Source organism: Prionailurus bengalensis, chromosome B4 (assembly GCF_016509475.1).
Source record: "Prionailurus bengalensis isolate Pbe53 chromosome B4, Fcat_Pben_1.1_paternal_pri, whole genome shotgun sequence".
NCBI classification, from domain to species: domain Eukaryota; kingdom Metazoa; phylum Chordata; class Mammalia; order Carnivora; family Felidae; genus Prionailurus; species Prionailurus bengalensis.
Genome location: NC_057358.1, coordinates 10,589,869 through 10,604,113, shown reverse-complemented (window position 1 = coordinate 10,604,113; position 14,245 = coordinate 10,589,869). Strand labels below are relative to the sequence as shown.

General features: G+C 39.7%; 1 protein-coding gene and 1 non-coding gene across 6 annotated transcripts in view; one reads left to right on the top strand and one right to left on the bottom strand.

Annotated features, from left to right (window-relative positions):
* The window catches only part of USP6NL (USP6 N-terminal like), a 183,102-nt gene that overhangs the window by 91,861 nt on the left and 76,996 nt on the right, over window positions 1-14,245 (top strand). For 2 of the 5 annotated variants that reach the window (XM_043563331.1, XM_043563332.1), the window contains 2 exons: window positions 11,792-11,859; window positions 13,849-13,931. In XM_043563331.1, coding sequence (XP_043419266.1) covers window positions 11,792-11,859; window positions 13,849-13,931 — 151 coding nt within the window. Of the gene's footprint in view, window positions 1-2,605; window positions 2,677-7,657; window positions 7,826-11,791; window positions 11,860-13,848; window positions 13,932-14,245 lie in introns of those variants that run through there. The other 3 variants (XM_043563329.1, XM_043563330.1, XM_043563333.1) reach the window with 3 other exon arrangements.
* LOC122474137 lies at window positions 501-607 on the bottom strand. The gene has a single exon (XR_006294825.1). It is a non-coding gene; the product is annotated as a U6 spliceosomal RNA (small nuclear RNA).

Here is a 14,245-nt window from a genome sequence, read left to right as displayed (position 1 = left end):
ACTCTGTTGTTCTAGGTGATACTGAGTTCTTGTTTTTGTATGCCATGCTGGGTTCAGTTTGTTTTTTGCACGTCATTTTTGATTTAAATAGTAGAAAAGTTACCATTGGGTCGAGAAGAAGGTTTGCCAAATTATCTGTGGAATTAGTTATGTACTATTAGGGTGGGCATTCTCTGAACCCTCTTCCGTCCCCTTTGTTGGGTATGTGATCTACGAGAATCTGCTGTAATTGCATCATTTCTTGTTAGCTCCCATTGGGCTGAATTCAGCGTGAACTTGTAGTGAACATAACTGCATGCTTACAGTTCTGAATGAGCCGGAAGAGTTGTGAAGGTCAAGTAAATGCATTAGATTCAACAGAATTCTTCCCATAAACATGGAAATTAATTGTGAGGGCCTTTGAGTTAGTATCTACGAAACACCTGAAGTATTTTAGCAGAGTTAACTTTAGTATACATTTGGTGATTCGTCTGTCAAATATTTTTGCAGGTTTTTTCTTTTCTCTTTTGGAACGCTTCATGAGTTTCATGCATCCTTGTGCAGGGGCCATGCTAAATCTTCTCTGTATTGTTCCAACTTTTAGTCTACATGCTGCCAAAGCGAACACTGCATGTTTCTTGATCGCTTCCTATTATCCTAAAACATACAGCTTAAAATATAATAGAGGAGTACAGTTGCTTAGAGGGGTCACAAAGACTGTTCGTATAAGTGGTTCTTGGATTCTCTGTATCATTGGACTCCATTTTGCACAAATAGTAGACAAAGTCAGTTTCGTAAGTTGAGAAGGCTACTAGAAAGCAGAAAGCAACTGTTAAGAATCCACAGGAATCACAAATAGATTTGTTTCTGAGAAAATAAATATAAGGACTAGCAGAAATGAGAAGAAATATAAAGATGATCCATTTGTGCTTTAGCAAAATAGCTTGGTATTAGAAACAAGGCTTTGAAGTCAGACAGCCTGACTTTGAAGTCCTGCTCTGCCACTTACTTCCCATAGGACCAGAATGACTTAACCTCTCCACACATCAGGCTCTCCTTATGTAAACTGAGAATAGACACACAACTATCAGAGTAGGTTGTCGTGAGGATTATATGAGATTACACATAGTAAATGCTCAACACAGGTCTGGCACATAGTAAACGCTCACTAGACAGGTTATAAAGTATCCACAAACAGGGAGTCATTACCAATGAGTCTGTGTCATCTATTCAAACAATCATATTGCTGGTAAAGCAGCTAAGGTATAATCCTGAATTTGCCAGCCACTGTAGGCGGATTTAAATGAGTGAAGTGACTCATAGGCTTGTCTTGGTTCTAAGTATGTGTTGTTGGCAATTTTGTCACTCAACCCTGCCCCCAAATGTGGGAGTTACACTCATACTCAACAACTAGTAATTATGCTTCTCATCAGTAGTAATGGTATTTAAATACTGTTACATCACTCCATATCCTTTTTCTCTATGAATCACCTTACACATAAACGTAGGAGTTACTAGTGTGATTTGGGGAGTTCTAGGGAACCAATAGTGATACTGTTTCTTCTCCTTGAGAAGTAAGACACAAGAGACTGACAGATGGAGATCAAAATGGCTTCTGTATTGGTTGATCTAAGGATGTGACATTAGATCCATTAGGTCCAATGGGCCTTATTAGGCCATCTTGACTTAGACTTCCCCACTGGGTGACTAGCATAGCTGAGCAACCACAGACCTCCCCTCAGGACAGGTGCCTTCATGCATGGAGAGCAGACCAGATGGCTTGCCCCCCAGGGTGGCTGAGAGAGAGAGAGAGAGAGAGAGAGAGAGAGAGCGCACAAGGAGCTGAGCCAAGCCAACCTCAAAAGTCCTTCTGCCCCTATAAGAGGGGAAGAGTATGGGGAGAGTTCTGGAGTGTTCATACATGGATTTAAAAGCATGATGGTAGTACATTCAGCCAAGTGGGCAGGACCTTCCTGTCAAGAATGTGAGACTACGATTTTGGGAGTAGTTTCTGGGAGTAGACAGGTAGCTAAATCAGGAAGACGTGGGGAGAGGAGTGGGCTGGGCACAGACATCACAGACATGTCTCTGGTTTTCTTCGTCTTTCAGGAGGCTCCTGCCTTTTTTTTTTTTAATTCCTTCCCTCCTCTCCTTCCCTCCTTTCCTCCCTCCCTCCCTCCCTCCCTCCCTCCCTCCCTCCCTTCCTTCCTGGATATGAAGTACTTGTAAATATGCAGAAGTGCTAATCAGAAATAGATGGCGACTTCTCATTTCTGAATTTTAGAATCTTAATAAAATTTTAAATGCTACCTTGAAATAGAATTAAAAAAAACTTAGAATCTTTTGTAAAGGTGTACTTTTTGCAGGGAAAGTATTTCTGAAAAATAGCTTAAAATCTAATTGTTAAAAATAAATTGATATGTTAAGTGTTGAGCTGGTTGAATAGTTCACAATAGTAATAATTCTGAGGAATTAGTTTAATCCTGTTAAGAAATACTTGGTGAGCAGCGACCGTGTGCTAGACCCTATGATTAGATACAGTGACCGCAGGGTGAATGAGAGAACTGTGTTTTGTTCATGGAGCTTACAATTAAGTAACACGTCAGTAAATCATATGTCAATAAATGTTACGGGTTCCTGTTTCAAAGAGAACTCAAACAAAAGAAGCAGTGGCTGGTTCTCCCTTTATGCCAGCAGGTATGGGTGGTTCAACTGGAAGCAGACTGTCATTCCTGATTGCATTTGAGAAAAACTTACCTTCTCAATTACAATAAATCTTTGCCAGTAATTGGCTTTAGGACTTTAAATATTATTTTGTTTCTCCTCTTTCTAGAAAATAGGAAGCAAGTAATAGAAGGCTGCCCAGGAATTATTGCTATGACTATAATTTTAAGCATTTTCTTAGTTATGGAAACATTAAATACCTAGCTGATACTGGGTGCTCCGTGTTTAAAATATTAGAGATGTGCCCTGTTCTTGCTTGCTTGGCCGGGATAGCCTTGCAGGTCTGCGTGGGTCATGTGGGTCACTTGGAGGAAAGAGGGAGAGCAGGCCAGGGGAACTTTGCTCCCTCTCTCCTCTACCCGACCTGCCTGCCTGGCTTGGCAGTTGGGCTTCTGTGTAAGGATTTGTGGGAAGAAATGTTTTCTGCACATTGAATGGCAAATTTAAAAACTATTCATTTAAAGTATGATATATAATAGGAAATATCAATGTCATGCTGATCGTGATAGAATATAAATATTTTGAATGAAAAGATACAAATCCTGTTTGTAAATCCTGAAGAGCATTTAAGCTTACTTATTTTGAATGTTTTTATGGTATCAGACCATGTGGATTAAGCCAGAGAAATATGAAGCTATTATGTGGATACTTGTGTGACTGTTTTGAGAGGAAATCTGGGCGACTTTTGGGTTCTTTCATGTAGTTTGCTTTTAGCCTTTGGCTTCCTTGATCACCATTATTTGTCATAGTTTTCCCAGTGAACATGGGAAAGAGAGAAGGAAACCAATGATTTTTCTAAGATTATTACTCAGTTGGGGGAGGAAGAAGGAGATTAGTAGGTGTTGGGGGTTGTGCAGTTTTTGAGGACATTGTTTAACATGGAATTGAGTGAGTTAGGAGAGGGGGAAATAGGACGGGGCTGGGGCGTGAGGGAATATTGGATGATAGATGACCTCCCTGTGGAGGGAAGAGACCCTGGGTTAGTCTTCTCCCAGGACCACCAGGTGGTGCTTTTGGCCTAGACTCCCCCGGGGATCCTGGCATGCTGTTTCAGAATCAGCATTATAGGGGCCAGTAGGGGGAGGCAGGCAGGGATATGTACCTTGTAGGTGCCTGCATTTAACATCATCTCGTACGAAACACCCAGTTAAAATCCGTGGTATTTCAGGCTCTTTTGTGACTGGTGCACCTGCCTTTATTTTATTCATTTGTTTTTAGTTGTGTTTTAATGTTGATCTGCTTAACTCTGTGTATTTCTCCTCTGAGCATTTCTTCCAGCCTTGAATCTAGAACATGAGAAAATAAATGCTGAAGTTTTCAGCAGTGGTGCCTAATTAAGATTTTACCATTAAAATAACTCTTATTTTTGATATATCTTAGCCCATAGTGCACTAAGAAAGTGATCACAAGTAGCTGAAACCATTGCTTAGGCACCACTGGTACTTGGGGCCTCTTTTGGTTGAAAGATGAGGTTGAATGAGGGAACTCTGATTATAGACCAGAATAACTTATTCAAATTATTTCAAGGGAAAAAAAGAGCATTATTTGTATTGAGCAGGAAGTGTAAGCCACCAGGAGCTGAAGCATGAAGCAGCTTCTGTCTGTGTTCTTTTAGGCTGAAAGGTCTCTACGATGGTGACTCGCTCTGCTCTCTCAGGTCCTGCGTTCCTCTTTGCAACAGCTGCTTTTTCTCAGCTTACTGGTCGTTCTTGCTTCCTCTGTTGTTCTGTTGCCTTTGGTCACCACTGCCTAGTAAGCTCTTTGCCTTAGGACGTTTTCTCTTTAACTCCCATTAAAAATGGACTCTCGTTTTTATCCTAGTTCACATTCCTTAGAGAAGACTGGTTGAATAAATTATATTAATGTATTAGGTAGGAAGCTTTCCAGCTGCGGAAAAGGTTAAGGTAGATCTGTCGATGTATTGGAGCCAGACTGAACTGTCTGTTCCATGGCGGCATGTTGTAGTTTGGCGATTAGCCGCCGTGGTGGGAGAAGAAGTGGCATGGAGGTTCGGAGGTGCCACAACCGGGGCTTGGAGCCCCTGCTTCCTCCCTATAAGAATGGGTCGCTAAGCCTTTATTGGCACACCACTGGGTAGGTCTGCAGATGTGGATATGCACAAGCTCCAAGATGCACTGTTAAATGAAAAAGAGTGAGGTGTAGAGCTATTTATAGAACAATTCTGGTTTCTCACTAGAAAAGGGAGACTGAAATCTCCGTGTGCATGCATGCATGTAGATTCTTGTATAGTGTGGAGACTGTTTTTTGCAGGTATTGGTGGCTGCTTTTAGGAAGGGCATTTAGGTTTGGAGTGTGGTGTGTGTGTGTGCAGATCAGAGTTCAGTTTTGGACACTTTGTAGTTGATTATGAACACCAAAAGCCAATAAAATTCTTATATAATCAGAATAATGTCAGTATCGTATAATCAAAATAGTGTCAGTGTCATTTAGCTAAGTCTCGAATATTATGAGGTATGTAAAAATAAGTATAATAATCCTAGTGTTGAAAGTGTCAAGATCACATGGGTTCATTTCTCCTACATGCCATACGTGTACAAATGGCCTTTGTACATTTCTTCACGTTTGCCTGTGGCTTTATCACTTTCTGCTTTGCTAGTTCTAAGATTTCAAACAGTCCTCTCGCCCTCTTTTTGGAGTCTTTTATGTGTAAGCTTTTACTGTGTCACTGATAAAATCTATTTTCTTCCTGAAGACACCTTGTATTCCCTATTCTAATGTAGGCTGGCTGCTCTCTAGGCAACTACACATTTGGCATCTGGAAATGTCTAATTTTAGCCTTCTGAGATTTCATGGATCCCGTGTCTGCCTTCTTTTTTATTCTGTTACAGAAAAATTATTCTGGCTCTTGTTAAAACAGCAAAGACGTTGTACACGAGAATTGCAGTTGGGGTCAAGACTGTCGGCAGTAGGGGAGAGAGATCAGGCTCCACTCCAAACACTGGAAGGACAGGTGGAGTTCATAGCCACCAGGCAGACTGAAGGTTTCAGTGCATGGCGGGGAGGGGGTGGTCCTTGCTACGCTGACTGAACAGGATTCTGGATAAAGGCACGCCAGGGTGACTAGCTATCAGGGTGTGGGGGCACTCTTGCTAAACTGACTTAGCAGGATTCTTGCTGTGGCTGGGCCAGGCCAGGCTAGGCAGGCCGAAGATAGGACAAGGCTAGGAGGAGCCTGACTGAAGTTTGGAAAAGGAGAGAGTCTTTGTCAGTTCTTTTTATTGTTGTTTCGTTTTTCTGTAGTGTATTCTCATATTCTTTTTAAAAGAAACATTGGGTAGGCAGTGAACTTTGAATCATGTATTGGTTTTCTGTCCCTGCTGTAACGAATTCCACAAACTTAGTGGCTTAAAACAACATAGATTTATTCTTTTATATTTCTGGAGGCCAGAGTCTGAGCTCAGTTTCACTGGGCCATAGTCAACGTGTCAGGTTAGTTGGTTCCTTCTGGAGCCGTTTCGTAGCCAGTTCTGACTTCTGGAGACCACCTTTGTTCTTTGCCTGCCAACCCCTTCCTTCCTCACAAGCGCTCCAACCTCTTCCATCGTCATACTTTCTTGTTTCCTTCTATAAGGTCTCTTATGGGGCGCCTGGGTGGCTCAGTCGGTTAAGCGTCTGACTTCGGCTCAGGTCATGATCTCACAATTTGTGAGTTCTATCCCCACATTGGGCTCTGTGCTGACAGCTCAGAGCTTAGGGACTGCTTCAGATTCTGTCTGTCTGTCTGTCTGTCTGTCTGTCTCTCTCTCTCTCTCTGCCCCTTTCCAACTCCCACTCCATCTGTCTCAAAAATAAATAAACATTAAACAATTTTATAAGGTGCTTTATGATTCCGTTGGGCCCATCTGCACGATGCAGGATAATCTTCCCATCTCAGGATCCTAACTTACTACATCTGCAGATACCTTTGCCATATAAGGTACACTCACAGGCTCCAGAGATGAGGATGTGGACATCTTTTAGAGGTGAGGGTCATTTCTTGAGCTTTAGCAGACCTGATAATAGCTAAAAATGTTTTTATTTTTTCTCCATGCTGCATTGATAGTCGGGCTTGGTATAGAATTCTAAGTTCATGATCATTTTTTTTTTCTCAGAACTTTGGAAACAGAGTTTCATTATCTTTTAGCTGGAAAGAAGTTTGATACCAGTCTGATTCTTATTCCTCAGTGTATGACTTGAAATTTTCCCTCTCTCTAAGCTTCTGAGATCTTTCGCTTATATTAAATACTACAAATGGCTTAAAGTGAGTGTAAACTTAATGTGTGAAGTGTCCAGTTAAGTGTGATTAATGTCCGCAAGCATGCCTCCAACATGACTGTTAACATTTGCAAAGTGGTTTCCAAATTGTAGGTCCCTGAAGAGGAGTAAGAAGGAATAAATAGAATAGAACAGAAAATTTCACAGAGCCGTCCTACAGTAGTTATACACATTGTTCCCCAAAACGTGTTTCACTTGTATATGTGTGGTGTGTTAAAACTTTCCAAAACCTTCCAAAATTTAGCTTGTATTCATTTAGTGTCTGAAATAGAGGCTGACGTTCTCACATTAAAAATTATGTTAAGAATGAAATGTGTTTGAGGGGAACATTCCTACCTAGTTTTAGTTTAATGTTTTCAATAACAATTTTCTTTGTTGCTTTATGACAAAATTTAGGGCAAGTAGTAAGCATGTGGTTAACTTTGCAGCAGGAGGTGAAGGCGTGTTCTAAAGCGGCTTGTCTCAAGCCCCTGTTTGTTGTCAGATGGAAATGCCGGGTGTAGGCTGCTGTGGCTCATACTTGGGATCTGGCCTGAAAGACATGTTTTTACCCTCAACAAACATCATCTTTGTTAGAATATCTGGAGTCCGTGTGGCCACAGAAAGGTCTTTTCTTCTCCCTTAGAAACGTTTTCTTTCTTGTGCTTGTTTCACAAATAGTTTAAAGTAGAGCTGCCTTCCACTTTTCTGTTTCAGTTTGTTGCAAGAATGTATGAGGCACCACCTAACTCGCCTGGTGTGCTTGAGAACTGTAAAATAATAATGAAATCTTGGAGTAGATACGTTTAATCTATGAGGACTGAAGCCGCCGTTAATTCCCAGGGCCGGACTAACTGTCTAACAAATGGTAAAGTACTTCTTAAGTTGGAATAGGTGATTTGTATATAGTAGTCCTGTCAGAATGTACACTAGGAAGAATGTCTGCTTTGAGGTTCGTTCTATTGGACAAACTGAATTTGAAGTTTAATGACTGTGAATGACTTGGGGTTAATTGAGTGAGAGATACTCAGCTACATTGCCTGCTTTTAAAAAATGTCTTTCAGGAGGATGCTTGATTCTTAAAAAGTTCTTGTGTTTAAAGGGAATTAGAAGGCTTCTGGAAATGTTAGAGTTGTCACTTTTTGAAATGCTTCATAAGATGCGATAGCTGTCACTATCTTCCATAAATTTGTGCCCAGATAGGTTTTACTGTATACTTATGTGTTTAATCCAGTTGCTCTCTGTTTTTACTGCTTAAAACATGCCTTTTTTCTTTGAAACATTGTTGCCTTAGATTTGAAGTCAATAAAAATAATTTTATTTCATCTGGCTTGAATAATGTAATAGAGGTTTTTTAAATTAAGTAATGACATGTGATGTAGGTGCCGAATAACACAACTGTCATTGTTTGATAGGTGCCTGGAACTTTGTGTACACTTGCACACAGACACAAGGCAGCTGTTGATAACCCTTTGTCTTCAATGTTTTAGGGCAAATTCTTTGTTCTTGCAATGGAATTTCTAAATAAGCTTTCAGAATGAAATCAAAGGGAGGATTCTAGTGCAATTCTTCATAAACTTCTCAACTATAGATCAGACACTATGATACATAATTTAACTACAGTGAATTCTGCAGAGGGATATTAACTTCCTACTCTAAAGATGGTTACCTCACAATGTGGATTATTAAATAATGTCTTTGCACTCCATGTTGGGAACAATTGGCATTTACATTTAGTCTCTTCTAGGAAGCAGGTTTGGCTATATTTTATAAAATTAGTATGCCTTTAAATTCACGCTTTTTTTAGAACACATTTGTCAGCATTACAGAATTTTCTCTCCACAAGGAAATACAAGGACAAGAAAGTTCTAAAGGAATTTAAAGATTTAGAACTTACTTTATTTGATTTAGAGCCAAGCCAACTACTCTAACCATGTTTAAAGTACATGATTTTTCTCTCCTGGAATTAGGATACAGTTTCATCCAATTTCAATATGACCTCTATTACGTGGTTAGGTTTTTTCCTTTTTGGAAATCTCTAGACTGGAGATGATCCCTGGAAAGCTTTATATTTTATAATTTGCCACAATGATGCTTTCTTGGGATACTTTGCATCTTCTCAACTCTGTACTGTTTTCAGTTCTTGCCTTTATACTTTTAAGCCTTTCATTGTTAAGTAGGAAAGACGGTTGAGGCTCCTATGACTGTAGCAGCAATGAAGGTCTGATATAGAATACATTCAAAGAAAGCACTCATCCATTGAATTTGGCCTGATCACCGTAGATATTCATGCTTCGTTGTTCTGATAATGGAAGTGGAATTTAATAAGTGGTCAACTTTCCTAGTTTGAGTTTAATTTTTTTAAATTTGCTTTCCCTACCCTTTTGGAGAAATGTGAGTGTAATGTTGTAAAACTGGGCAACAGAAGAGGGAAAAGGAATTGACAGAGGTCCCTAAGTCTAGACTAGGGTAATGAATATATAATTGAGTTGATTATCGCAGACTTTTGACTGCATTAGTTCACTGTGAAGATCTAGTCTGCATTTTTGTTATTTTATTGAACCATTCTATTATTTATTCACATTTCTCCCAGAGGAGAGCGTATTGACAGTCTGAGAAAAGCAGTGACATAAACATTTTTTTCCCAAATAAACTTTTAAAAATTGACAAATTCCCATTTCTTTCCAATTTTTCCTATTATATTGATGATCTCATTGGCCTAAATCCCGAGAGGTGAAATTGTTAGGTAAAGGACATGCCTGTTTTTAAGATTCTGGGGACATATTATCAAATTGCTTTCCAGAAAGATAAGTCTCCCCCAGAGTAAGCTACTGCAGATTTCCCCACACTCTTTGTCAACATTGAGTAACATCAGTGCATTTTTTGTCAGTCTAAGTACAAAGATATTTTAAAACTTGTATTTCTTGAGTTTCTAATAAGTTTGATTTTTTTTCCATTCCTTGGCCTTTAAATTTAGATTTTATTTTTATCAGAGCTATACTTGGTTTAAAGATTCAGCAGTCTGTATGACTTATTTTGAAAAATAGCTGACTTCCATACTCCTCCCTCCCCACAGCCCACCTCACAGAAGTAACCACCTTTCTCTCCCAGGCTGATTCGTTTTCTGTTTTCTTCCATAGTGCTAGAGAGCAAGCCTGGATTGCCACTTCCCGCTTCCACAGTCCCAGGCAGTATGTGTTGGTTTCCTGCTGTGGAGGGCGAAGATGTGCTTTTCTTCCCCACCCCTAACCTCTTCTGTACGCATGCACATCCCCTTCGGTCTCGGGGAGTTGACTCCTTTCATCACCTTTCTTGGGTCTAACCCCACCCTTCCATCTCCTCAGGAGCCACCATTTGCTGGGCCTTTGAGGGAGGGGGTTTGAAGAATCCCTGTAGAGTCACTTTAGTGTTTCCAGAGGAATGAATATGAAAGTGTGTTGTGTCTGCCATCTTTCACTGCAAGTCCTTTCCTGTGTCTTTATCGTTATTTTTCTTTCTTGTGTCTTTAGCGGTCATTTTTATAAAATTATCCTTAAAATTACGGGCTATGGAGTCATGACTGTCTGGATGTGAGTCCCAGTTTTGCTCTTTAGTAGTTTTGTGACCTTAGACAGTGGGCTAAATCTCCAGGCCTCATATGCTACCTATGGTAGGGTGTCGTGGTGAGACATAAACGGGATGAGGGATGTAAAGAGCTTTTCACAGTACCTGCTGCCAGGCAATATCGTCCTGTCTGCCAGGGAGTTAGTGAGAACACAGATGTGGTTGTGGCTGTTATTGTTACTCTTGGGAATTTCTTGCTCATGGCCATTGCTCACATTTCCAGTGGAGTGCTTGTCTTTTTCTTCGTGATAAGAGGTACCTTTGATATAGCCTGCCCCTGGTCTTTTGTTTTTCTTTTCTTTTTTTTTTTTTAATTTTTTTTTTCAACGTTTATTTATTTTTGGGACAGAGAGAGACAGAGCACGAAGGGGGGAGGGGCAGAGAGAGAGGGAGACACAGAATCGGAAACAGGCTCCAGGCTCCGAGCCATCAGCCCAGAGCCTGACGCGGGGCTCGAACTCACGGACCGCGAGATCGTGACCTGGCTGACGTCGGACGCTTATCCGACTGCGCCACCCAGGTGCCCCTGGTCTTTTGTTTTTCTTTATGGTACTTGGGATGTGTCATCATATGCATGCTATTTCATGTCGTGATCTCTACCACTCTTACCAGATTTGTATTTTTCAGGGATACCTGGTGGTGGTAAGAAAGAAGGGTATGTGTGCAGCAGAATTGGAGATTAGCATAGTAATTGGGGCATTTGGTGAGGGAGGACCTCAGGGGCCAAATGAAGGAGTGATTATTTTCATCATGTAGGAGAAATAATTTTTCTAACTCCTGAAGTGTATCTTAACACTGTTTATTTTGTGGACAGATTACCTCAATTTGTAAAAGCATTCTTGAATGTTCTTCTCATCATATACCCAGATGGGTTTCATCTGAAAACTTTGAGCTTTCGGTTTGTTTCAACTTCAACACTTGTTTCTCCGAAATTAGATCCAAAATTGATTCTTGAGGGATGAGACTTATCATCTCCTCTAAGTTAATGCCATGTTAATAAATTTACTTTCTTTTGAAGATCATATATACTACTGAAATGGTAGATATGTTGATATTTCAAAGCCGTAGTTATAGATAATTAACTCAGCCTTTTAAGTTTATTTGATTTTGCTAGTTTGTCCTTTTAGGCAATATTGATTTATTGTTTATTTTTTGTTTTACCTTAGGTTTATAATTAATTAACTTTATGGTTTTTTAAATAACAGTTCATCTAAACTCGTTCTCTCCGCAGATTCGGACCAGGATGTAGCCCTCAAACTTGCCCAGGAGCGAGCCGAAATAGTTGCTAAATATGACAGAGTAAGTATTCAGATTTACTCTTTGAGTCTGTTTTATCAGAAAAAACATATAAATAGAAATGGATTTGTTTTTTGGAGAGCTTGAATTACAGAAGCAGTTTATTTATTTCATGTGACCTTTGAAGTCATCTTTCTTCTCTCTCCTTCCCTCTGCTCCAACCACCTGGTCTCTTGCTGTTCTCCCTACACACTGAGCTTTGCGCTGGCCGTTTTTTCTGCCCAGAACGTTGTATCCTAGATAGTCTCAGACCTCATTGTCTCCCCTTTTTCCGATCTTTACCCAGATGCTACCTTCTTAGTGAGATCTTCTCTGACCACACTGTGTAATAGCAAATACCCCCTCCTTCCCCAGCTATCTGGGTCCCTGTTCTCTCCTTTCTCTTTCACCACAGCACTTATGTCAGCATACTTTATATTACGCTTACTTTGTTTTTCGTCTGCTCTCACTCCTAGAATGTAAATGGAGGGTAAGAATACCTTTTGTTTGATTTACTCTTATATTCTAAATATCTAGAATAGTTTCTGACTCATGCTAGGTATTCAATAAATATTTGAATATGTTAGTATATAAAATTAAATACCCATTTTATTTATAATTTATATGTGGTATTAAAATTTTAACACGGATCTGAAAATTTGAACTTATACATTATATATAATCTCCATTAGCATTTTATCTCTTTGTTAGTTATGAAATCTGGTTTTTGATGCTTTAGAAAATCACAGTTGTTGACAGTTCACATGTCTTCTCATTATTACTTTACCTCTTGAGGTCTGTAATGGGTTGTAGGCAGTGATTTATAAATGTCATGTTTTATATTTATATCACTTGCATGTAATTTCATATCTGTTGCTTTTGATTATTTGTGAGAATAACAGGAGCATCAAATTATAGAAAGTCATCTGGACTGTGCCCTTCCCCCAGGGAGGCATACAGGCGGTGCTCAACTTAATAGCTATGTTCCCAGAGTTCGTTTTTAAATTGGTTGTTTGGAACAACCTGACACAAATTCCCATTATTGTGAATAGATTTTAGTGTGATCTATGAAAAACCTAATTAATTTATTTAACTGCTTAACTAACTTAAAATCAGTAGAACTGTCATTCATTCATGTTTGTATGAATTTTTTTTCCATGCAGTTAACACTTAGTGACTGGGCTAGCCGTTGTACAGTCATTGATAAAATCTATGCAGATGGAGGGGTCCACAAGACAGTCGGGTATGAGTCTGAAATGTGATGGGTTGGTGTAGACATTTGGGGTTCCTACTAATCAGTGCTAGTTCATGGCCTCAGAAGTACAGTGAGAAGAGCAGTGGGCTGAGGGCAGGGCTCTGGGCACACTGAGAGGGATCTGTGAAGACCCTTCAAAAGAAGAGTTGGATGGTATGGGGAGACCCAAGAGAGGCTGGTGTCATGGAGCTTGAGGCATGGGGAATGTGCAACACTGACGGGCACACCGAGCAGAGTCCTCTAGATAAGAACCGAGCAGTGTCCACTGGATTGGACAATGGAAGATCATTTTCGACCTTGGCAAGAATCATGTCCAGGCTGATGTAGCTATGAAGTAAAGACGTAGAGAGACAAGGTGGATAGCTTACTGTTCTGAGAAGTTTGGATGAGAAGGCATGAAAGAGTTTTTTTCCAAGATAGGTTGATTCAAAAACATTGAAGTTTGGCAGTTCCTTCCCGAGTGGCTTTCTTGCCCTTCGTTGCTCCCACGTCCCCAGTTGGCTTCTCACAGGAACCCAGGTCTGATAAGTCAGGGCTTAGCTGCATGTCAGTTCTTGCTGACATATGGGACCTTCTGAAGCCTATACCTAGGAAATGGTGATTCTATTACCAAAAGTCGTTTTTTTTAAAAGTTAATTTAGGGTGATAATGCCTCATTTCTAGCTCTTTATAAAAAATAACTCTTGTTGCCTTTTTATTCTGAATAATTATTCAGTTTTATAAATTCCCAGTAATACCCTTCTTTGTCCCTATTACAGGGACGAGAAGGTGCAGAGATCGAACCTTGGGAGGATGCTGATTACCTTGTTTACAAAGTCACGGACAGATTTGGCTTTTTACAGTAAGTTGTATCGATTGAAAGTTAACTTTTTATTATGATGTTTCTGTGGTGACCCATTATATTGATTTTCTTTATTTTTAATAGCCCTGCTATGAAGGAGATGCCCGGACTGGTCCTGCAGTGTGCTTTTTGTTATTAAATTCCTAGCATTTTTAACCTCTATGATTAAAATTGAACTACAGTTAAGAATACCATTTTTAATATTTGTTGTATTTTAGTAGGGACATAAAGTGCAATAAATGAGTTGTATCAATAATTTAGCAGAATTAAATGGAAATGAATAACACTTTGTATTTCAGAAATAATTACAAAAC